The sequence below is a fragment of the Balaenoptera ricei genome, chromosome 10 (assembly GCF_028023285.1).
Source record: "Balaenoptera ricei isolate mBalRic1 chromosome 10, mBalRic1.hap2, whole genome shotgun sequence".
NCBI classification, from domain to species: domain Eukaryota; kingdom Metazoa; phylum Chordata; class Mammalia; order Artiodactyla; family Balaenopteridae; genus Balaenoptera; species Balaenoptera ricei.
This window is the reverse complement of record NC_082648.1, coordinates 70,026,498-70,052,714: the sequence shown is the minus strand read 5'-3', so window position 1 is coordinate 70,052,714 and position 26,217 is coordinate 70,026,498. Positions and strand designations below refer to the sequence as shown.

At 36.9% G+C, this 26,217-nt stretch overlaps 1 protein-coding gene across 10 annotated transcripts in view; it reads right to left on the bottom strand.

Moving 5' to 3' along the window:
• TMTC2 (transmembrane O-mannosyltransferase targeting cadherins 2) overlaps positions 1–26,217 on the bottom strand; it is a 1,049,079-nt gene that overhangs the window by 722,091 nt on the left and 300,771 nt on the right. For all 10 annotated transcript variants that reach the window (XR_009505423.1, XM_059936614.1, XM_059936611.1 and 7 more), the window contains exon 4: positions 3,455–4,283. Coding sequence is in view for 9 of the 10 variants with exons in the window: in XM_059936614.1 (XP_059792597.1) it covers positions 3,455–4,283 (829 nt within the window). In the remaining variant the exon portion in view is untranslated. The remainder of the gene's footprint in view (positions 1–3,454; positions 4,284–26,217) is intronic.

Sequence of the window (26,217 nt, the reverse complement as noted above, 5' to 3'; positions counted from 1 at the left end):
TGAATTGAGGTCACTGGGCAAACCATCACCAGGAAATCTGGAGAGACTGGAAAATCCAGTCATGCAGAGATGAGATTACCTGGAGCATAAACTGATAGGAACAAGTAACTGGCGATTTTGAGAGGAGTTGCTGGAAGCTGCGTTTTGGAAGAGCTTCAGTAAGAGGGAGAAACTCCTGGAGGCCACGGTCTTAGGGGCCTCTACTCTTTTGTGGGTTTTACCTCCAGGGACGCCCGTTCTCACACTGAAGAGCCAAGAAACAGGCCTTCCTGGCTCTACAAGAGGAGGAGAAATATAAATTTTATGAAATAAGCCCTGATCCTCCTTCATAGCAAAGGTCTACTCTCCAGGGGAGTGGCCTTACCCAGAGCTGTGGGGGACAGTCCTCCCTATCACCCCCATCCGCTTTGGCCCTCCTGTCCCAACTAGGAGACACAGGGAAAGCCAAGAAACTCTCACAAAGCTCACAGCCTAGAGGCACTAGGATTTAATCACCAAATAGGAGGACACTTCTCTTCTCCTACATTTAACCAACACACTTACAGGGCTCCATTATAAAAATGGTGAATTTACAGCGGAAAGAGATGCAAAATACAGACTCCGACTTCTTGGGGTAGCCCAAAAACAACAGGGGAGACAAGAACAAGGACACCAGGGAAATACAATGCCTCTGGCACCTATAGCTACAGCAAACATTAAACCCACGCCCAACTCAGAGCCAGATTAACATTAAAACTCACATTAAGCCTATTTACCTAAGTTCCTACTACCTGATACATCATGTCCGACTTTCACAAAAGCATGCTAAAAGGCAAGAAGATAGAAGCAAGGAGATTACTTTAGAGGCTTTTAGTAACAATCTGATGAAAGATGATGGTGACTTTAGCCATGATGTTAGCAGTGGAGGGGGTAAAATGTGGTCAAGTTCTGGATGTACTTTTGAAGACAGAGCAGAGAGGATTTGCTGATGAAATGGACGTAGGGGGCAAAAGAAAAAGAGGAGGTATGGATGACTCCTAAGTGTTGGTCAGAGCTTTTGAGAAAATGGAGTTGCCACCAACTGAGATGGTAAATGCTGTAAGTAAAGCAGCTGGCTGGGGTGCAGGTTGGGGAGGGGGCATTATTCAGGAATTCAATTTCTGATGTCTCAAAAGATTTATACTATTGGTCAGCTGTGTACTCATTTAACTAATAAAATCTGGAGTACCTAAATACTATAGCACTTCTTAAGTACTAAGAAGGAGACATGGAAATATATCAGAAACCAAAGACATGCTTAATAATTGTTTTACTGAGTAAATGGATGAATGAAGAAATAAATGATCAGTCATCTTAACCATGTCACCAAAATAACTTCAGCAAAATCAGAATCATAAGTGTCAGCAGTACAGTAGCTAATGCTGGAAAATATCTAGGAGTTTACAAAATGCTTTCGCTTACTCTGGGACAGAGACTGCTACTTACACTAGCATCTCAGTATCTGCCCTCCCCTTCTTCAAGAGTAATAAAATTTGGCTGGGTGCTTAGCTTCCCAAAATAAAGATAACATTTCTCAGCCTTCCTTGTAGCTAGGTGTGGCCAACAGTCTGGGAGCAAGCATGGTGTGGCAATTTCTGTGATATGCTCTTAAAGAGAATGGGAACACCCACCATTTGCCCTTTCTCTCCCTCTTCCTGTTAGCTGAAGTGCTGATGTGATGCTGAGGCATCTTGGACCACTCGGACAGGGTGACACTACTGAGATGGCAAGGGAACAAAAGCAAAGGAGCACGGGTCCAGAAAACCCACGGCGCCATCTTATCAGCGCTGGACCGCACAGGCTTAGATTGTCACATGAAAGAATAAAGCTTCTATCTTATTTAAGCCACTGTTATCTTGGCTCTTTGTTACAGTAGCTTAACCTGAAACTTAAGCAATACATTTAACAAATCCTTAGAACAACCCTGTGATGAAATTAATATGCTGGGGTTTTTCTTTTAATTCCTTACCGTGTATCTCTTTCAAACAGCAGGAAAATAAACTAGCAACATAGCCTTGTTTTATATATTTACATGTACCAGTGAAGAAAAACTAGCTGAAAAGCATTCTGTGAGAACTGATTGCAACAATTTTTACAGCAAGATTGGGGTTCAGGCATTCAATAAACTGTGCTGCACTCACTACCTAAAACGCCACATGGTAAAGATTTTTCCAAGAGAATTGAGAAATTCTATGCTCTGTATTAGCTCAATTTTAATGTTTCTACTCCCATTAAAATCTCTGCAATCTATTAAGCATTATAAGTACCAACAATTAGTCCCTTGGCTGAAAGAAATGAGTAGTGGTTCACTGAACCCTTGACTTAATTGGTAATCGATAGGGATGCCAGAGTTGTTTCTGGGGCATCTAGATCTTTGGATATATATATATCCTGATACATATCAGCAGGCCATTCCATTCATTAGGAACAGTTTCACACATTCAGTATTTGAATAACTGGTACAGAAATGTGTTGGAAAAAGTGGAAAAAGCCCAGTTCAAATGCTATGCAAGCAACCATTATTTAAAGGGTAAAACACTAAAAAATGCCTTATGAAGAACAAGACTCTTTGGCACTATTTACTATGGTATATTTCTACACTTAAAATGTACACTTATTTTCATTCAACTGCTCTCTAGCTTCTCTCATCATTCATTGCCTAAACCAGAGAGATCACTGAATTAACAGCTTTTGACTATTCATTTATGCTTTAAAGGCTACTTTCTACTCAAGCAATAAATTCTGAGATTTACTAAAATAATTTAAATCAAAAGCAGTAATGAAAAATATGCTCCATCTTCTCCTTGTATAGTGAAAAGTTTATTTCCTTAAGTGACTTAAGGACTTTCAAATAAGAATATGCGAACTGCTTGGCAATACCCAGATTATTTAGTCTCTGCAAAGCTAAGGGTGACTCACACTTGCACGCACACATACTGAGGATACCTATAGACACCATGTCAAGGTTCAGAGGTGGCCTTACCTCCAAATCTTTTAAAGATATCAGTGTAAGCCTCGTGGTATTTCCTCAGGCGGTGCTTGGAAAAGAGAAGAGCTAAACTATACTTACGTGGGATAACGTGACTTTCATTGCATGATGAAAAGAGATGATGTCCGTATCAGTATTTTAGAATGTGGAAACCAAGCCCTTTTTTAAATTCTTACGATAGTCAGTATTTTTACACAATAGGACCTCTAATTCCTCTGGACAAGTATAGTCAGAAACATAGGAAAACACTTCCCTGTTCCAAATATGGAATGCTGGATGTTTCTAAAATAATGGTACTGCTCCCTCGCTTAAAAAAAACTAAAATTATCAGTATTGAGTAAAAGAACCTCTTCTTCCTTAATACTGTGTGTTTTAAGGCAAGAAGCAAAGATATAAAAAGGCAGAAAAAGTACACCGTCCAGGCAAAAGCATAAAATAAAATATTACCTTTAGCTGGGTTTACTTTTATCCCTGACCTATACAGCATTTCCTCATTCTGCCAGTCTCCGTTCCTGATCGCCGTCTTCAGTCCATAGAAAACAATTAACGTAGCTGTAGCGTAAAAAATCAAGCTCTTGAGAAACCGCTTTTGGACTTTGACATAAAGGGCTCTCGCACCCACTGTAATGAGGAGGCAGAAGCCCATACTAGGGATATACAATACTCGCTCTGCAATTACAAAGCCAACATAGAAAAACAGGTTCGTGGCAGGAACGAAGGGTATTATTAACAAAGATAAAGACAAAACAACAATGTTCTCTGTAGAAGGAAGCCGTGTTCTCTGTGACACGTTATTTTTAATGCCATTTTCTACTTTGGATGGAAAGCTGGGCTTAATCTCTGAGTTCCGGTACTCCACCTCTGAGTGGCAGCTATGTCCATTTGCATTCTGCTTGCCATTTGTTACAAATTTCCCGTTGCAGTCTCCTTCTACGCTTGGGCTCTTCAAACCATAGTAGGCAAGGAGGAGGAGTCCAGTATAGAAGGCCACAGTGTGTAGGTTTCTCCAATCACAAATTGTTTTGAGCAGAGGCACGGCATCCATTGACCAATCAAAACTGAGGGTATCTGGGCAGAGCAATAGCCAAAGGTTCTTGGTTGGCAAGTAGAAGAAGGTAAGTGTCCGAGCCAGGAGGCTATCCGAATCAGCAGCTGGGTTGTCAGAGTTGGAAAAGCTTGGTGGTTTGTTTCCCATCCAGTATAAACGGGCACCCAAAAGGGAAGTTCCCCAGAAAGTTAACAAGCTAATGCTGAGAAAAAGAGACAAGTTCTTCCTCTGAAACCAAAAGAGAGGGGGGGAAAAAATTAAGAACATCATCAAGACAACATAGGAATACATCACTTAGAGATGAAAAATACTTTAAATGGGCAACTAAAAACAGAGCATTAGGTTTCAAATACGTGACTTCGTTTCCATCTCCTTTAAACATGCTTACAGATACTGTAAGCTTAAAAAAAATAGACTATGGAATTCTACTCTGCATATAACTTTTGATGAGTATCTTTTCTTCTTGTTCCTCTCTAAATACCAATAACCAAAGCTTCAATTTCTTGACCTCTATAAAACAGGTTGAATACATTTCCCTCCCGAAACTGGTGTCAGGTCAACATCAGACTACAAAGTGGAAGTACTTAGCACTGTATATGGGATATAGTAGACATCTAATAAATGTCTTCTTTCATTTTATAGTTTAGATTCTGGCGAAAACAAAGAGCAGACGTGCCAAAAAATATGGAGTATGACAGGATTCTGCATGGCTCAATCGCATTTAGCTACAGGTATCCCCGCTTTTCAAAAGTTCACTTTACGCCACCTTGCTTTTACAAAAGACCTAAATTAGTACCTATTTTCATTAACAACAACCAACATGCAAAGAGGATTTTCACTTTTACAAAAAAGGTGAAAAGTGAAAATAGGTTCAGCATTTGTTTTTGCAGGGAGCCATCTACAGAGGCAGTGCGTACCCCAGTGAGCGGCACCTCCAAGCTCCTTCCCCAGGAGCTATACTCAGCATCAAGCTGCCATAGCTTTAAACTGTTTCTGTGAGCATTTGCACTTTATCTTGATTTATCTGGTACATCCCTAAGCAGGATGTGCCCTCAGGTAATAGCTTATTTGCTTTAAGCCATTTCGGCTTGCAAAAGGTTTCACAGGAACAATCTACTTTCGGATAGTAAAAACCATGGTATGTCTGTGCCAGTCCCCATTTAATAGTCTTGAATCTCCTTGCAGAATTTATAAACTGGGTTATCATCTGCTACCCTGTGCTCTCAGTGACATCAGTGACAGTAAACATCTAATAAGACTCCTCGTGAATTCTAAAATTTTCATGTCGATGATAACTTTTTAAAAATAAGATGACTTTAATAATGGACTTATTTCAAGAGAAAGACAGAAAATTGTGAGAGGAAGGCCAAAGGGCATCCCTGTTAATGAGAAATTTCTGGCAAACTCTTTCAACCTGAATAAGAATTTAGTGACCTCAAATAATTTAAGTCCTGAAGAAGCAGTGGGGAAGGGGGAAGGATGGACACCATATCCCAACTTTAACGATCCACTGCTAATGTGATCTCTTACTGCACACATTCTGGCACTATATAAAACTATCTTCCTCAAAGACATTCAGAAATGTGCTTGGAACCATGCAAAGAATATGCCAAATATTTAGTTTAAAAAACAATCTATAAAAGGCAACAAAAGCAAAAATAAACAAGTGGGACTACATCAAACCAAAAAGCTTCTGCACAGCAAAGGAAACCATCAAACAAAATAAAAAGGCCACCTACGGAATGGAAGATAATACTTGCAGGTCATGTGTCTGGTAAGGGGTTAATATACAAAATATATAAAGAACTCATACAACTTAATAGAAAAAAACAACAATCTGTTTAAAACATGGACAGCGGATTTGAACAGACATTTTTCCAGGGAAGATATACAGATGACCAATAGGTAAAGGAAAAAGTACTCAACATCACAAATCCTCAGGGAAATGCAAATCAAAACCACAATGAGATATCACCTCACACCTGTTAGAATGGCTATCGTCAACAAGACAAGAAATAGCAAGTGCTGGCAAGGAAGTGATGAAAAAGGAACACTTTTGCACTGTTGGTGGGAATGTAAAGTGGTGCAGCCACTATGGAGAACATTTTTGAGGCTCTTCAAAGAATTAAAAATAGAACTACCATATGATTCAGTAATTCCATTTCTGGGTATTTATCCAAAGAAAACTAAATCACTATCTTGAAAAGATACCTGCACACCCATGATCACTGTTCACTGCAGCATTATTTACAATAGCCAAGACATAGAAACAACCCAAATGTCCATCAATGGATGAATGGATAAAGAAAATGTGGCACATATATACAATGGAATATTATTCAACCATAAAAAAGAAAAGCCTGCCAATTGCAACAACACAGATAGACCCTGAAGGCATTACGCTAAGTGAAATAAATCAGACAGAGAAGGGCAAATATTGTATGATCTCATTTATGGTGGAATATTTTTAAAAAAGCAAAAAACTGAGCTCATAGATTAAAAAAAACAGATTGGTGGTTGCCAGAGGCAGGGGTTGGGGGGATGGGCAAAATGGTTGAAGGGATAAAGGTGGTCAAAAGGTAAAAAAAAACATCCAGTTATAAGATAAATAAGTCGTGGGGATGTAATGTATAGCACAGTGACTATAGTTAACAACACTGTATTGCAAATTTGAAAGTTGCTAAGAGAATAGATCTTAAATGTTGTTGTCACAAGAAAAAAAACAGAAATTTGTGTGTCTGTGGCGATGGATGTTAAGTAAACTTACTGTGGTACTCATTTTGCGATACATACATGTATCAAATCATCATGTAGTATACCTAAATCTAATACAATGTTAAATGTCAATTATACCCCCCAAAAAGAAAAAAATCTTAGTCCACAAAACAATATATTTTGAGCATGTACAAGTTCTATTAAAACAGTGTCTGTATTAAACTGTCACTGGCCTCTCCTCCTCTGACTCTCTCTTGTTCACCCCAACTCTAATTGCTGGAAGCCACAGAACTCATCACGGATGATCTGCTCCATCTCTACTCTGAACCGAATAATCTCAGCAAGGATCGTGATTTTAAAATTTATTAGTAAATACTAATGACACCACCTTAACCTTCCTTCATCTCCATGGTCATTTATCCAATTGCCTGTTGGGCACAGTCACAGACACCTTAGGTACCTCAGACTCAAGATGCCCAAAATAGAAATTGTTCATTAATATAGTATCACAGTATCACTAAATTCACAGAATTAACTGCCTCAGTGTTTTAAAAACATTTGTGGCAGACTGCTGCTCAAAATTAATTCATGTAATGTTATATGGAATTTTTAATGGTTGGGGGAGTAATATGTTCATTCATCACCAAGCTTTCAATTTCAGGTCTGCCCTATCAAAATGCAATGTTTGAAGACTCATTTTCATCTAAGAATATCTTTTGCAAACTATTCTTTTGCTCCCCTGAAATTCTACCTAGCAAAATTTCTTGATTTTAGGGGGAAAAAAATGCATGAAACCATATGTTAAAAGTTGTCATAACTTGTTGGATCAATCACGAAACTGAGTATTCTTAGATTATGCAAGAGAGAAACACATCATTTGACAAAGACAAATGAGGCCAGGTATCAAGGTATCATAAAGGAGACAGATCTTGAAAAACAATTCAACTTTAAATTTGTACCAAAAGTCCATTTTGTAACTAAGTATTAACCAAGTGTTCTAAGTGCAATTAGGGCCATTCTATTACAGAATCTTCTGGTGGGGGTAAGCAGAGAAGATGAGCAGAAAGAAGAAGGCATTACAAAAAACAAGCTGTAATCAGGCAAGAAAAGCAAGGGAGTAAGAGAACCTTGGGGAGGGAAATTAATCAGGTTTCTTTGCTGGCGTGAAACTCCAGAAGAAGTTAGCCTTAATAATTACATAATTCTATCTGATTCCTAAAGATAGAAATGTCATAAGGCAAAACTACCTTATTCAGGGCTCCCCTGGTGGCGCAGTGGTTGAGAGTCTGCCTGCTAATGCAGGGGACGCGGGTTCGAGCCCTGGTCTGGGAAGATCCCACATGCCGCAGAGCGTCTGGGCCCGTGAGCCACAATTACCGAGCCTGCGCGTCTGGAGCCTGTTCTCCGCAACAAGAGAGGCCGCGATAGTGAGAGGCCCGCGCACCGCGATGAGGAGTGGCCCCCACTTGCCGCAACTGGGGAGAGCCCTCGCACAGAGACGAAGACCCAACGCAGCCATAAATAAATAAATAAATAAATAACTGATTGAAGGACTTTAAAAAAAAAAAACAAAAACTACCTTATTCATTAATTTTTAATAAAAGCATCATTAAATTTTAATAAATTACTATCAAAATAAAACAAGATTTAAGATATGATAAAATGATTCTAGTTTAATAATGCTGGAAGAATATTTAAATATACTAAACTACAAAATAAAAATGTGAGTAATGAAAACTATTCAACGATAAATACTATATAAGAAGGCTAAGTGCTGAGAAAATGAGAAAAATGAAAAAGCATAAAAATAAAACACTAGCATGAAGTACTTTACATTTTAAAACATTTTCACATACAGTCTCTGATTTAAACAACTGACATAATAACTAAGACCAAGAGACATAAAGGTTGTGAAGTGAGATGCTCTGTACACTCATTCTGCCACAATGGTGAAGTCTACAAGGGCTAAATAAATTACACTATTAAAGGAAAACTGAGCTAACAGGTAAAAGAAAATTGATGTTTAAATGTTTAAAGTAGAAGAGTTTCTAAAGCCTTGTGATAGGTTGATACTTTAAAAAAGTGGTAGCCAAAGTCTGAAATTGCAACTTTCAAGTCTCTTTAATGCCTTCTCGTAGAATTTTGTTTAAAATTATCACCTATAAAAATGGGATTCTGATAAAACTAAATCTCTCTTCTAACCTCACATTCACTATTCCTGTGGAGATGGCCTTAAAAGGTGGGGAAAAAAAAGCATGAAAAGATTTTATTTATTAATTTTAACCCTTACGTTCTGATTTATGGATTAAATCAAATTAACAATTTTTTATTGAGCTACAACTAGGAGCCAAGTGACCATACAATTAGCCTCAGCATTTCTGCACTGTTTTGTTCTTGGCTTGGTGCGTCAAATTGATTCAACACAGTTATTTTCAAGATAAGGCATGAGAGTTCTGATGACCTGCCACCATAGACTTGAAAGTCAAAACTAGTAAAAACCACATATAGAAGATGAATTCCAAAGTCTGGGAAATTTAAACATGATTTAAGTATAACCTTTGATTGGGAGCACTAGAAAATGATTGAAATTTAATAGCAAAAACATAATCAGTTCATTCAACACATCATTAAGGCTGCTTTATGTGGCAGACACTCTTCTTCTATGTGCTGGACATACACCTGTAAGAAGAAATGAGAGCCCATGTGCTCTTGGAGCTTTGCGTATTCTACCCTGCCTAGAAAAATACTTTGGAAGGGGAAAAATCTTAGTGTTTTCAATGATAGTTTTCAAACCTAAAGGACCATCAATATCAATTGTGAGCTTTTAAAAATACTGATACCCTAGTCTGACTAAAATCTCCATAGGAGATTGTAACATAGGCAAGGCTGAGAATCATCACATATTTGCACAAGTCTAATTCTTATTACTACCACTAAAAATACTGTTGGACTCTGGCTTTCATTTCACAGTCTAAGGCATATTTTCCTCATTCTAAATGAAGAAACCATAATGAAACATAAATAATGCTTTCTTTCAGTCTCTGGGACAAATTGAACTCAGCATAATAAATGAAAGTCAGGCTATAAAGGAACTGAGGTCTTTGGAATAAGTAGAATTCAGGGTTGAAATACTCAAGTCTTCTTGCGACATTCAGAAGACAGAGGGTTTGTTCTCAGAAAAAAAAAAAGTGAGACTTCTAAGTATGAACCACAAAAAGCAAATAATCCAATAGTAAATACAGATGTGAAACTACAGACAGGAAATTCAGAGAAAAGACAACAATAAACATTTGAAAAGATGCTCAATCTCATTGATTAATAAAATGAAAGTTGAAATGAAAAGAATATATTTCAAATGAACCTAAGTGAAAAAACAAAAAAAAAGAATTGGTTATTAAAGTCCCTGAAATTGTGTTGAAATGACAACTATCACACATTGTGAAAAACATAAATTGTACAATTTGGGTGGGAAATTTAGAAGTGTTTAGGAAAATTAATAATTTGTATTCCTTATCATTTGGTAATCTGGATTTAGATACATACTCTCTAACAAAACCTCTTAGATCTAAATACAATGTCATCTAATGCAGCACTATTTATAAAAGCAAAAATAAGGAAATACCTAAAAATTTCAATAGAGCAATATGAAAATAAATTATGGTATAACCATATAATCTAATCTATAAGGTAATTAAAAGGAAGACCATATATATAAACTATATATAATATATATAGATACAAATATTTATATATATGCATACATATATGCCAACATGAAAAATGCTATATAGCAATTAAGACAAACAAACCAAATCATTTTAAAGTAACATGACTAGTGAATAATCATTGTGTAAAATATTCGTATCATAAAACCATATTGGCTATTCAGGAAAAAATACCATCTATTTTTCACAAATGCATACATATATATGTAAAGGTTTTTCATTAGCTTGTTTTTGTTTTTTTCCAAGTCTAGAAATAATTACACCAAACATGAGATGATGAAATCTCTGGGACAGGATAGGGCAGGGAGATGGACTGATGGATAAGAGACAAAGGGGGCTTCAAATTTCTGAGTAGTTGCTATTTATTCACAGCCTCCCAAAATTTATTGTAAAAAACAAGGTTTGACAATTTGATGTGCCTAAACTTATATTTCTTGGGTTTAAAAAAAAATTTTTTTTTGAAATATGCAAATAATGTTAACAAATCTAAATTCTGGTCATAGGCACTTAAGTATCTGATGTGTTAGTTCCTATAATTTTCTATATTTAGTATTTACTGTACCTATAATTTTATAATTGTTTCTTAATTAAAAAATACTTTTCCATGTCCCTATTCAATCTATCTACAATTATTTTGTGACCCTTACCTTAATTTTGCTAGAAAATCTCTTAAGTTCACAATGCACCCTAGTTGGGATACAAAATTATGATAATATTACCCCAAAGCACTCTTTTATATCTGTGGTATAATCACACATCTTTGAATCCCCAGAAGGTAATACACACTCTGACATTTGTAGGTATTCAAATAAATTATTCTTAAACTAACTCTGACCCTCAAACCAAAAGTCTGTTTATACCTATCATCTCACACGTTTTGAATCTTGTTATGATAAATCCTCACTCCTAATCCCTTATGAAGCCTCATAAATTAAATATTGCACAACTCCAAGGCTATTTAAAAATAGCTTGTTGTCATCATATACAGAAACTTGGCCTTGTCACCTTTATATCGTAACACTTTTTGCTTGTTTCAATCTTTCTCCATGAAAAGTACACACAAAAGCAATGACATATGTTCTGGAGGAACATTTTTCTGACTACAACTTCATTCCAAAAGTAACATTAGAAATGGGAAATTGATTGCATCCCTAAAAAAATTCTTATCAGACACATTTTATGTCAATTATTATTATTATTATTTTTAAAGGAACCATTTTGAGATATGTCAGAGCACACGGTTCTTTTTTTTTTTTTTTAATTTTATTTATTTATGGCTGTATTGGGTCTTCGTTTCTGTGCGAGGGCTTTCTCTAGTTGTGGCAAGCGGGGGCCACTCTTCATCGCGGTGCGCGGGCCTCTCACTATCACGGCCTCTCTTGTTGCGTAGCACAGGCTCCAGACGCACAGGCTCATTAATTGTGGCTCACAGGCCCAGTTGCTCCGTGGCATGTGGGATCTTCCCGGACCAGGGCTCGAACCCGTGTCCCCTGCATTGGCAGGCAGATTCTCAACCACTGCTCCACCAGGGAAGCCCCTATGTCAATTATTGAATGGACAGGGTTCCTTCATGGTTTAATTCACTATTTACTTACAAAATGATATAAATCTGCTTTATGAAAGTCTAATTTCTCTAAAAGTTCAAATACATTCATCTTTTTAAAAATTCTTCTTTAACATAAAAAGGGAAATCAGATCTAATCTCCATTTTATTTTAAAGAATTATACATTGCTAATCACAAAATCTTAGAGGGATTTTTATGGAACTGTCAAACATAGTAAATCATAGAATGGAAATCAGCTAAGAATATAAAGTTCATGGTTGACAATTTTATCTCTAGTCTTTGGACACACTAGTCGAATACAAGAATGTAGCTACAGCTTAAGCAAATAATGAGAAATTTATCATAGAACATAAAAGTCTTTCCCACACATCACCTGAAATATGAAGGCAAAGCTGATGAGAAGACCCTGCCATATTAATTAGTGGTGATGTCTTTATAGAAGCCCTGTGGTGATTTTCTCCTATGGGGAGTCTTTGACTAAAGAAATAATACAAGAGAAAAGCAAAAATCAACTACAACAGCTCCCCTCTCTATTATTCAAGGAAAACTGCCACTCATGATGGCAACTTCAATACTGTCTTCTGCTCTCACAATTTGTGAGACATAAAGGAAACTGAAAAGGATTATTTTAGACTCAATGAAAGAAAAATGTAAACATTCTGCCTTAGAGTATTAAAACCATCATGAGACTCACTTTTTGGCAAACTAATGAAAATAAATTACTTAAGCATAAGTCCCATTTAATTCCAAATTAAGCCCTTGGCAATGATAGTAGAGTTGTAATAATAACGTAGATAAAAATCAGTATCTGAAAGTTATAAGAATAACTGAGAGAAAAGGCTATCCAGACATAACAAAAATTGAGCATTCCCTATTTTGTATCCACCATTCATCACTGAAGTCATAAGCTTTCACTTTATCAACAATATAGGATTTCTCCTCGCTGTCCTCCTTTCTGAAATAGTTCTCACTGGAGACTCACTCCAAAACATGAATACAAAAAGCAGATTTTTCTGAATATGTGACAAGAAGGAATGCATGGCTAAAAGTATAATTAGAAATATTTTTTCTAGAATATATTCATGTGATTAATCAAAGTTTTGTCATAACCAAGTTGTCAGGTAGTTCTGTTTCCCTTCAAAGGAAAAATGGGTTTCCTTATTAATAATTACCCTCTATACAACATCAGAAACTTTTTTCCATACCAACTAACAGACAAGATAAAAGAATTTTAATGTTTGGTATTTCAAAAGCTATAAAGAGGTTCAAGGGGTGGGCATATCCAGTCTTTGTGAGGAAAGAATTTAAAAGCTAAGGGCATTTAAAAAAAAGTATGTTGGTGAGATACTTAACACTTTAGATTATAAGGAATTTTTTCATTTATTCAAGCTGACTCTACAACACACCATAATACTTTGTTAAGTTTGGCCATCTATCAGGAAGTATTTCACATATCCAGAAAAATATTTAGCATCTCAATAAAATCAGTTATAGATTGAAATTCACTGATGAAAACGTACAGATTTTTTTAGACCAGATTATAACTTACCCAACAAGGTTTTCATCAAGGGAGAGTATAGTTATATAAAAATCCAAAGAGTGTTGAAGCGTATTTCATGTATCTGATATAAGGAATGACACAAGATATTTATCTGAAGTTTAAAATCAAATATATTTGGATCGATTTGGTAGTAAAAAGCCACCAGAAACAACAGGATTTTTTTTCTTATTTCAATTATAACCACAACTATTAGCCTATTTGAAATCTTCTCATATTTCTTCATATATATGATACTAGCTAACATTGGTAAAAATGGACATTTAGAATAGTTTTTAAATGTGATGTAAAGAGACAAAACCTAAGACAACCATCTATTCTTCTTTCATTTAAGCATACTTGAAACACCTCCTTAATTTTACTTAAAATTTTGTTTTATTTATTCCTTAAAAGGTGTTACCTAGTGTTCACATCTTGATTTCAAATACCATTTTCCAATAAAAGGAACCAAGGTTCCTTGGAGAAATGTACTGATTTTAGGACTGGGGCAGGAAATATACAAGATGATCCTGGAGCATCTTGTAGTGCTAGAAAGTAAGAAAGTGCTCAAAACACACACACACACACACACACACACACACACACACACTCACGCACCCACCCACACACTCAGGCACCCACTCATGGGATATGGCAAAGTGCCAAAGGGACACAGGAGCTTACTTAAGGAGCTCCCCTGGCCGAAGCCAGAACAATTTGAACAATAAAATAAGTAGTATTGGGTTATAACCTAAAGTATAAAATATCCATGAGTCCATACTGATAAAAAAAATGATATAATAAAACGATATGAAAAAAGGGGAGCAGGAGGGAATAACTTTACAGTAGAGAAACCTGAAAAACACTATCTCAGCCAAATGATCAAGGTCAACCTGAACAGTGATAAGTCATGTTGATAGCATGTACCTTTCATCCTTGATATTACATGATGCAAATGTCACTTTATCTGTGTGCTTCCTCTCAAAACCCATAAACCCAGTCTAATCATGCAAAAAACATCAAGCCAATTCTAATAGAGAACATTTTACAAAACATCTGACTAGGAATCCTCGAAACTGTTAAGGTTATCAAAAATAAAGTTTGAGAAGCCATCACAACCAAGAGGAGCCTAAGGAGACATGACAAATAAATGTAATACGCTATCCTAGATGGCATCCTGGAAGAGAAAAAGTGCATGAGGTAAAAATGAAGGAAATCTGAAATAACTATGAACTTTATTTAATAACAACATATCAGCATTGGTTAATTAATTGCAACGCAGATACTATACTAGTGTGAGCTGTCAATAATAGGCAAAACTGTATGTGAAATATACGGGAACTCTGTTCTACTCAATTTTTCTGTAAGCCTAAAACTGTTCTAAAAAAAATAAAGTCTATTTTAAAGAACGGTTGTTACTAGAATAAAAGTTGCTACAAACCAAACAAAATTAAATAGATGGCCTTTGATAGATCAATATCTGAAAGCTATGAGCCAAGAAATATTAATAACTGACAATTAACACCAACATAAGTGCCTATTAACATTTCACATGTCTTCAAAATTAAAAGGATAGAACAACAAAATGAAGTAAATGACCATTTAATTCAGGTTAAATGACCACAGTTGTTTATATGGATTGTATGAGAGATGATATGCCGATTTCAAATCCTGTTTGGGTTTTGTCTGACACTCTACAGCTTCTGTAGTTTACTAGAAACCCCCAAACAAGAAGCAAATATCAAGGAAAACACGCTTCTAAACACATAGCTAGGGTGTTTTGGTTGGCATGGTGACCCAGTCTTCCTCATTAAGCTAACATGGGGAAATCAAGCAGTTAGCAATTCCTTGTGTACCCATGGCAAGCTGCTTCCAGAGCTAACTATTAGAAACTGAAGTACCCAAAGAGTTCAATTACTGAAACTGCAAGGGGTGTGCCACAGCCCCTATCCCATTATACTAAAAGCTAGCCTCTGAATGCCAGCCTTCAGAGTAATCTTGTTTAGCTTAAAATAAGGGGTTTAACACTTCCCACCAGGCAGTGCGCTATGGTCAAATCAGGTTAGCCATGAAACAATCCAGCCTTTATGAAGAAAATATGTGAAGAAAATAGCCTTCGTGACCTAAGAAACAAAAAAAGCTTTAAACCAAAGAAGACACCTCTCTATCAAAACACTTTTGGTTCTTATTAAGCTCCTTTGCCTATACTTTAAGATGACACCTAATAGGGGGAGAAATCAAAATAAAAGAGCTCAAAATTAATTGAATTTGGAAAAGGACCTCTTTTTCCATCCATTTCTCCTCAAATGGGCAACTGCATTGCAAATGCATTTCCTGCACCAATGGATTAAACAGCAACATTCTTTTAACTCTGTGTGGCTTTAGTGAGACAAACCAGCCATTATGAGATGCGTTCCAGTCTCATTAATGAGGTAAGCATGTGAGTCCAGCATTTTGGAAACATAAAGAGACAAATTATAATGAGACTTCACTCAGTGGGGAGGCCAAGAGACATCCATCTTCTCTCAAAGAGAATAGACAGCTATTTAATGAGTGTGGGAGTTTTCCTGTGAAGACACAAAAGACACCAATAAGAAAAGGAAGATTTTATATATATATGTATATATGTATATATATACATATATATATATATAAAACAACATACGTACCTAATAGGTAGGTGTTCGTTAATAAGCATAAATTTAATGCTTAATGTCTTTACATGGAAATAAATGTGTTCCCATTCTATAATTACACTTGTCTTCTGCTAAATATGAAGAGTAAATTCAATGTCAAAATGGATGAATGATTATTCACTTTCCCTCAGGGTTAAAAATGTAGCCTTTTATCTATATAATTCTCATGTGGATTTTGTCTATATTCGCAAAATACCCACTGATGTATAAAATAACACTTTTTTTTGATTGGGAAACTGAGGTAGAGTAATTAGAGTCTTTGAAAGAAAATGTTCACTTGGGAAAACATCCATCAATTTTTAAAATTCGTCTCTCAATATCTGGTGATTACAACCATTCAGAAAGTCCCAGACAACACTCTGGCACATACTTAGGCATTACAATTATTAGTCATTCAGAGCAGAATTAAACAGAACTGGAATTCTCAATAAGAACACCTGAGTAGAACATTTCTGGGTTTACTAAGCAAGGAGAACGGGGGTCATCACCTCTCCTCCCCTTTATCCTTGCCTAACTGAAAACAGAATAAACAAGTGCCCATGCCAGATTTTCAAGTGATCAGAGTAGGAAGGGAAGTTATGGTTATTAGAATCTACTACAGAAAAAAAAAAACCCAAAAAACCCTCTACTTTCAAATCTTTTTTTCCCTTGAATATAGGAAGAGATGTGAGGAGTAGCAAAGTAGTGATATCAGCGGTAACCTAAGGCTAGTTATTTGAAAATACCTTAAAAACAAAATTTGAGTCTAGGGATGGGTGATGTGAGAAAAGACGAAAAATATAATTTGAGTTCTCGTGAAAAGAAGAGTCATCGCTCAACGTCTATGCATCTTATTACTCTGAAAATGAAGTTCTTCTGGAAAGTAAATAGTAAACCTAGATGGCAATACTTATTATAAAGAAGTTGGATATCTTTTCTAAGAGCACCAAGTAATATCTGTACCATCAAAGAAGCGTTTTTAAATGCATGCTTTTATTAGCTGAAATTAATCATCAAAAGGGTGACCCTCGATTATACTGACTCCATGAATAATAAACTAGTTGCATGTTTCATGTTATGCAGACACAGAAATGATTCATATAGCTGCCAAGTGGCCATGAGCCAGATGTTTGAGAACACACGAAAATACTAGAAAGTTTTCAGTTCAGATTCTGCTCTGATGGCCTCTCCTAGTGTGTCTTCTTGCCAGAAGCAACTTGGCAAAATGCAATATTGGGAGCCCATTGGTGATGGCTACCAATCTAAACAGATGGAATTTTTGTGTAAATATTATCTACCTAATTTCTTTTTTTTCCCTCTTTTATTGTGAGATTTGAAATTAAATTTTAATCATATACTAACTTTTAAAGATTATATAAGTGATCTAAGGTGTTTCAGAAAGTTCATAGGCAGCTTCACAAGAAGATTTTGAAACAGAAAGGAATTTGACAACTGTGAAATCCATGTAACTATTGCAGTATTCGTCTTCCACTTGAATAAGATTTCAGTACAACCCAAAAGTTTGATCTTACTTCAAATTAGTTTAAAAAAAAAAAGAATTCTGCATTTATTAAATACCTATTTTGAGGGCCATTAAAACTCTCCCCATTAATCTTCCTTTTTAAGCACATCCAGCCTTTGTAGCTATCATTAAAGTATTAGATTTCAAATCTGGTTAAAATCTGGTATTTTTTTTATTAAGATGTAGATCTTTGATTTTTAGCAATATCAATTTTAAAAAATCCTAGAGTTAAGATTTACTGCAAAAATCTCTCAGTGAGTCTTCAAAACATATTTGGATAATTCTTTCAGCCCAACACAGCTCCAATTAGCACTAATCATTGCCATGCCCTAATTATTTAAAATGAAATAAACTGAACTTCCACGTGCAAACATTTTGCAATTCACCCTGCATCCACTTCTCTTTTCAAGTTAACTCATAAGATTAGACAACTTGGTTTAATAGATTATTATCATTGGATTAGATCCAAAAAGAATTCGTCTTATGGGAATTCTGCCTTGCTTTAATAGTTGCGGTTTAGTGGATGCTCCCGGACTAAACTGTCAATCATTTTGATTGGCTCCTGGCCCCAAGAACCCTGCTGGGAGACAAGCAAGAAGCTTTTTTCCAGGTGTGTGACTGGTACTCAATAAGGGTGGACGAAGCAAAGGGGAAGTGGAAAGGACTGGTTAAAATACCTGACCGGGCTGCTCCGGCTTCCGGCGCCATACTTAACACGCCCTTGTTCAAACACGTTACTTATCCCTGTCCCCGCATAATGTGACCAGTTCGGCACCTTCAATACAGCAACGAACCAGCAGCACTTAGAAGTGTACAAACTCATGCAACCCATGCCACGGGCAAATCGAACATTAATAAAACCCACAGTGTATGGTAACACTGTGCTATAACTTCTGGTAGCCAGAAAATAATAAAAATTACAGGATATACTTGAGTCTTTATTTAGCCTCTGTGACTCAAGCATTCCCTTTTAAGGAGTATCAGGAAATTCCATTCTCGAACAGGTTCCGTAACAACTCCTAAACACCCCAAAAATTTTACAATGAGGATCATATTTCTCAATAAATCCATTTTTCTTCTATTCTGGACCATCAAATCAACCCACGTTATCTTGTTCCTTCAATAATCTAAACAAATGAAGGTCATCCAAATGATATGCTAAGGTGAGTACAAATTAAGCTCCATTCTATTTTTCCATGAGAGACCAGATATTATGAGGAAAGAAAGAACTGTGTGTAACTGCCTAATGAATTCAAACACCTGTTAAGTCATTTTATCCCTCCCAGAAGAGGCCCCGGCATCTAGTGAAGAGAGCAGTGTCTAGAAAACAACATTCTATTTTGTCATTATATTTCACTGTGAAATGCGGGGCGAAATCATTTATTAGTAGGAGTAACACTAATTATGAAGGTTTAGTAAACATTTTACAGAATGTTTTTACATATATTATCTCAAGGGATTCTTTCTAAAACCTTGTTTGTAAACTTTGTGAATTTGTATTTTACAAAATGGTAGGTGGGGGCTTCCCTGGTGGCGCAGTGGTTAAGAATCCGCCTGCCAATGCAGGGGACACGGGTTCGAGCCCTGGTCAGGGGAGATCCCACATGCCACGGAGCAACTAATCCCGTGGGCCACAACTACTGAGCCTGCGCTTCGGAGCCCACGTGCCAAAACTCCTGAAGCCTTCTGCTCCACAACGAGAGAAGCCATCGCAATGAGAAGCCCGCGCACCACAACGAAGAGTAGCCCCCGCTCGCCACAACTACAGAAAGTCCGCACATAGCAACAAAGACCCAACGCAGCCAAAAATAAATAAAAACATAATAATAATAAAAATCTTTTTAAAAAGGGTAGGTGGAACTCCGAGAGACGAAATGGGTTGGTCAGAATCCCAGAGCTAATGGGTAGAAGAACTAGGACTCAAAGTTATGTCCTTTAAAAGTCCAGGGTGCTATGGCCTACCCCTCCCCCCAACCAAACCGCACAGTTCCCACTCTTCAACCACCATCTCCAGTCCTTCACCAGCCAGGTTCCTTAACCTGCTCTCACGCTCTCCAACCTCCAGGTGTTATCCAACATAAAAGACCATCACTTCCACAGGAGAGGCTCATAAAACCACAGATAGGTAAATGCTAGAAGAGGTCTAGAGATCAGAAATCTCTATTTGTAAAATCCCAGAACTTCAGAAATTATCTCCTCAATGTTTAATTTTGCAGTGAGGAAATGGACGTCCATAGAGTTTAAATGTGTTCCCCAATCACAGAGAGCTATTTGGTTGAGGTCAGGACCACAAATTTCATCTGCCTTTGTGTTTGTGGCAAGGAACTTGAGCCCTTTGTTTCTATTTTTAATCACTACTCTGTAGCAAGAAACTATAATAATTCAGGAATAATTAGATTCCAACGTTGTGGACCTAGTATTCAAAGCTGTCCAAAATTTGGCCCATCTTTACTATGTAAACTTCAAAATTCCCTAAGTAATAATATATATATATATACTTTAATAGATCTCTACTGGAGTATAATTGCTTCACAATACCATGTTACTTTCTGTTGCACAAAAAAGCAAATCAGCCATATGCATACACATGTCCCCACATCCCCTCCCTCTTGAGCCTCCCTCCCATCCTCCCTATGCCACCCTTCTAGGTCATTGCAAAGCACCTAACCAATCTCCCTGTGCTATGCTGCTGCTTCCCACCAGCCAACTATTCTACATTCGGTAGTGTATATATGTCGATGCTTCTCTCACTTTGCCCCAGATTCACCCTCCCACCCCATGTCATTAAGTCCATTCTCTATGTCTACCTCTTTATTCCTGCTTTGCAACTAGGTTCATCAGTACCATTTTTTTTTTTACATTCCATATATATGTGTTAGCATACGGTATTTGTTTTTCTCTTTCTGACTTATTTCACTCTGTATGACAGGCGCTAGGTCTATCCACCTCACTACAAATAACTCAATTTCGTTTCTTTTTATGGCTGAGTAATATTCCATTGTATATATGTGCCACATCTTCTTTATCCATTCATGTGTCGATGGACATTTAGGTTGGTTCCATGTCCTGGCTATTGTAAATAGTGCTGCAGTGAACATTCTGGTGAATGTCTCTTTTTGAATTATGGTTTTCTCAGGGTATATGCCCAGTAGTGGGATAACTGGGTCTTATGGTAGTTCTATTTTTAGTTTTTTAAGGAATCTTCATACTATTTTCCATAGTGGTTGTATCTATTTACATTCCCACCAACAGTGCAGGAGGGTTCCCTTTTCTCCACACCCTTTCCAGCATTTATTGTTTCTAGGTTTTTTGATAATGGCCATTCTGACTGGCCTGGGGTGATAGCTCATTGTAGTTTTGATTTCCACTTCTCTAATAATTAGTGATGTTGAGCATCTTTTCATGTGCCTCTTGGCCATCTGTATGTCTTCCATGGTGAAATGTCCATTTAGGTCTTCTGCCCATTTTTTAACTTGATTGTTTGTTTTTTTGATATTGAGCTCCATGAGCTGTTTGTATATTTTGCAGATTAATCCTTTGTCTGTTGTTTCATTTGCAAATAATTTCTCCCATTCTGAGGGCTGTCTTTTCATCTTGTTTATGGTTTCCTTGGCTGTGCAAAAGCTTTTAAGTTTCATTAGGTCCCATTTGTTTATTTTTGTTTTTATTTCTGTTACTCTAGGAGGTGGGTCAAAAAAGATCCTGCTGTGGTTTATGTCAAAGAGTGTTTCTCCTATGTTTTCCTCCAAAAGTTTTATAGTGGCTGGTCTTACATGTAAGTCTTTAATCCATTTGGAGTGTATCTTTGTGTATGGTGTTAGGGAGTGTTCTAATTTCATTCTTTTGCATGTAGCTGTCCAGTTTTCCCAGCACCACTTATTGAAGAGGCTGTCTTTTCTCCATTGTATGTTCTTGCCTCCTTTGTCATAAATTAGGTGCCTATATGTGCATGGGTTTGTCTCTGGGCATTCTATCCTGTAACATTGATCTATATTTCTGTTTTTGTGCCAGTACCATACTGTCTTGATTACTGTAGCTTTGTGGGATACATTGAAGTCAGGGAGCCTGATTCCGCCAACTCTGTTTTTCTTTCTCAAGATTGCTTTGGCTATTTGGGGTCTTTTGTGTTTCCATACGAATTGTAAGATTTTTTGTTCTAATTCTGTGAAGAATGCCACTGGTAGCCTGATAGGGATTGCACTGAATCTGAATTGCTTTGGGTAGTATAGTCATTTTCACAATACTGACTCTTCCAATCCAAGAACATGGTATATTTCTCCATCTGTTTATGTCATCTTTGATTTCTGTCACCAGTGTTTTATAGTTTTCTGAGTACAAGTCTTTCACTTCCTTAGGCAGGTTTATTCCTAGGTATTTTATTCTTTTTGTTGCAATGGTAAATAGGAGTGTTTCCTTAATTTCTCTTTCTGATTTTTCATTGTTGGCGTATAGGAATGCCACAGATTTCTGTGCATTAATTTTGTATCCTGCAACCATACCAAATTCATTGATTAGTTCTAGTAGTTTTCTGGTGGCATCTGTAGGATTTTCTATGTATAGTATCATGTCACTGGCAAATAGTGACAGTTTTACTTCTTCTTTTCCAATTTGGATTCCTTTTGTTTCTTTTTCTTCTCTGACTGCTGTGGCTAGGACTTCCAAACCTATGTTGAATAAGAGTGGCGAGAGTGGACATCCTTGCCTTGTTCCTGATCCTAGTGGAAATGCTTTCAGTTTTTCACCACTGAGGATGATGCTTGCTGTGGGTTTGTCATATATGGCCTTTATTATGTTGAAGTAGATTCCCTCTATGCCTATTTTCTGGAGAGTTTTTATCATAAATGGGTGTTGAATTTTCTCAAAAGCTTTTTCTGCATCTATTGAGATGATCATATGGTTTGTATTCCTTAATTTGTTAACGTGGTGTATCACATTGATTTGATTTGTGTATATTGAAGAACCCTTGCATCCCTGGGATAAATCCCACTTGATCATGGTGTACGATCCTTTTAACGTGTTGTTGGATTCTGTTTGCTAGTATCTTGTTCAGGATTTTTGCATCTATGTTCATCAGTGATTATTGGTCTATAATTTCTTTTTGTGATACTTTTTTCTGGTTTTTGTATCAGGGTGATGGTGGCTTTGTAAAATGAATTTGGGAGTGTTTCTCCCTCTGCAATTTTTTGGAAGAGTTTGAGAAGGATCGGTGTTAGCTCTTCTCTAAATGTTTGATAGAATTCACCTGTGAAGCCATCTGGTCCTGGACTTTTGTTTGTTGGAAGATTTTTAATTACGGTTTCAATTTCATACCTTGTGATAGGTCTGTTTATATTTTCTAACTTTTCTTGGTTCAGTCTTGGAAAATTTTACCTTTCCAAGAATTTGTCCATTTCTTCGTGGTTGTCCATTTTATTGGCATATAGTTGTCTGTAGTAGTCTCTTATAATCCTTTGTATTTATTTCTACAGTGTCATTTGTGATTTCTCCTTTTTCATTTCTAATTTTATTGATTTGTGTCCTCTCCCTTTTTTCTTGATGAATCTGGCTAAGGGTTTATCAATTTTCTTTATCTTCTCAAAGAACCAGCTTTTAGTTTTGTTTATCTTTGCTATTGTTTTCTTCATTTCTATTTCATTTATTTTGGCTCTGATTTTATGATTTCTTTCCTTCTACTGACTTTGGGTTTTCTTTGTTCTTCTTTCTCTAGTTGTTTTAAGTGTAGGGTTAGATTGTTTACTTGAGATTTTTCTTGTTTCTTGAGGTGAGATGGAATTGTTATAAACTTCCCTCTTAGAACTGCTTTTGCTGCATCCCATAGGTTTTGGGTCATCGTGTTTTTGTTGTGATTTGTTTCTATGTATTTTTTGTATTTCTTCTTTGATTTCTTCAGTGATCTCTTGGGTATTTAGTAGCGCACTGTTTAGCCTCCATGTATTTGTGTTTTTTTACAGTTTTGTTCCTGTAATTGATTTCCAGTCTCATAGCATTGTGGTCAGAAAAGATGCTTGATATGATTTCAAGTTTCTTAAATTTTTCGAGGCTTGATTTGTGACCCAAGATGTGATCCATCCTGGAGAATGTTCCATGTGCACTTGAGAAGAAAGTGTATTCTGTCACTTTCAGGTGGAATGTTCTATAAATATCAATTACATCTACCTGGTTTCTTGTGTCATTTAAAGCCTGTGTTTCCTTATTTATTTTCTGTTTGGATGATCTGTCCATTGGTATAAGTGGGGTGTTAAAGTCCCCTACTATTATTGTGTTACTGTCGATTTCTCCTTTCATGGTTGTTAGCATTTGCCTTATGTATTGAGGTGCTCCTATGTTGGGTGCATAAACATTTATAATTGTTATATCTTCTTCTTGGATTGATCCTTTGATCATTACGTAGTGTCCCTCCTTATCTCTTGTAACAGTCTTTATTTGAAAGTCTATTTTATCTGATATGAGTATTGCTACTCCAGCTTTCTTTTGATTTCCATTTGCATGGAATATCTTTTTCCATCCCTTCCCTTTCAGTCTATATGTGTTCCTAGGTCTGAAGTGGGTCTCTTGTAGACAGCATATATGTGGGTCTTGTTTTTCAATGCATTCAGCCAGTCTGTGTCTTCTGGTTGGGGCATTTAATCCATTTACATTCAAGGTTATTATCGATATGTATGTTCCTATTACCATTTTCTTAATTGTTTTGGGTTTGTTTTTGTCGGTCTTTTTCTTCTCTTGTGTTTCCTGCTTAGAGAAGTTTCTTTGGCATTTGTTTAAACCTGGTTTGGTGGTGCTGAATTCTCTTAGCTTTTGTTTGTCTGAAAAGCTTTTGACTTCTCCATCGAATCTGAATGAGATACTTGCTGGGTAGAGGAATCTTGGTTGTAGGTTTTTCTCTTTCACCACTTTAAGTATATCCTGCCACTCCCTTCTGGACTGCAGAGTTTCCACTGAAAAAATCAGCTGATAACCTTATGGGGATTCCTTTGTATGTTATTTTTTGATTTTCCCTTGCTGCTTTTAATACTTTTTCTTTGAAGTTCATTTTTGTTAGTTTGATTAATATGTGTCTTGGTGTGTTTTTCCTAGGATTTATCCTGTATGGGACTCTGTGTTCTTCCTGGACTTGGGTGACTATTTCCTTTCCTATGTTAGGGAAGTTTTCCACTATAATCTCTTCAAATATTTTCTCAGACCCTTTCTTTATCTCTTCTTCTTCTGGGATCCCTATAATTCGAATGTTGGTGCATTTAGTGTCGTCCCAGCGGTCTCTGAGATTGTCTTCAATTCTCTTCATTCTTTTTTCTTTATTCTGCTCCTCGGCATTTATTTCCACCATTTTGTCTTCCACCTCACTTATTCGTTCTTCTGCCTCCATTATTCTGTTATTGATTCCTTCTAGTGTATTTTTCATTTCAGTTATTGTGTTGTTCATCTCTGTTTGTTTGTTCTTCAGTTCTTCTAGATCTTTGTTAAACATTTCTTGTATTTTCTCAATCCGTGCTTCCATTCTATTTCTGAGATTTTGGATCATCTTTACTGTCATTACTCTGAATTCTTTTTCAGGTAGATTGCCTATTTCCTCTTCATTTATTTGGTCTTGTAGGTTTTTAACCTTGCTCCTTCATCTGTGACATATTTTTTTGCCATCTCATTTTTATTTTTTTATTTTTCTTAATGAGTGGGATTGTGTTGCTGTTTTACTGGTTGTGTGGCCTGAGGCTTCCAACACTGGAGTCTGTAGGCTACTGGGTAGAGCTGGGTCTTGGTGCTGAGATGAGGAACTCTGTGAGACCTCACTCCAATGAATATTCCCTAGGGTCTGAGGTTCTCTGTTAGTCCAGTGTTTCGGACTCAGAGATCCCATGGCAGGAGCTTCCGCCCGACCCTAGGCTAGCAAATCAATATCCCACAAGCCGCATGGGGTGGCCAAAAAAAAAAGAGAGAATAATAACAAAGTAAAAAATAAAATTAGACTAGGAAACTAACCGATATGTTAGAAATAATATAAAAATAAAAATATAGATGAATCAACAACCGGAAGATACATCAGTAGCACAATAGTTAAAAAGAGGAGTGGGGAAAAAAAAAAAAAAAAAAAAGAGCATGCCGGGGGTTGGGGGGAGGCCTTGGCTGTGGAGAGCGGGGCCTAAGCAAGGGCGAGGTTTGGGTGGTGGGCGGGGCCAATGCTCAGGACCCACAGGGCTGGAAAAGGCCCTGCGGGCTTTGGAGTTGCGGCTTAGCCTCAAGGAACAGAAGGGACCCCGGCATGCCCCCCCACCCCTGGTCTCAGAGGGCAGGGGACCTCACCTGGGAGCCCAGCAGGCTTCCTGGGCTCATGTGGGCGAGGCAAACGCCCTCCTCTCCTCTCCTACTCCTCCAGTCTGGTGTCTGGGAAAGCCCCTCCGGCCTGCCTCTCCTGATCTTCCTGGCCTCCC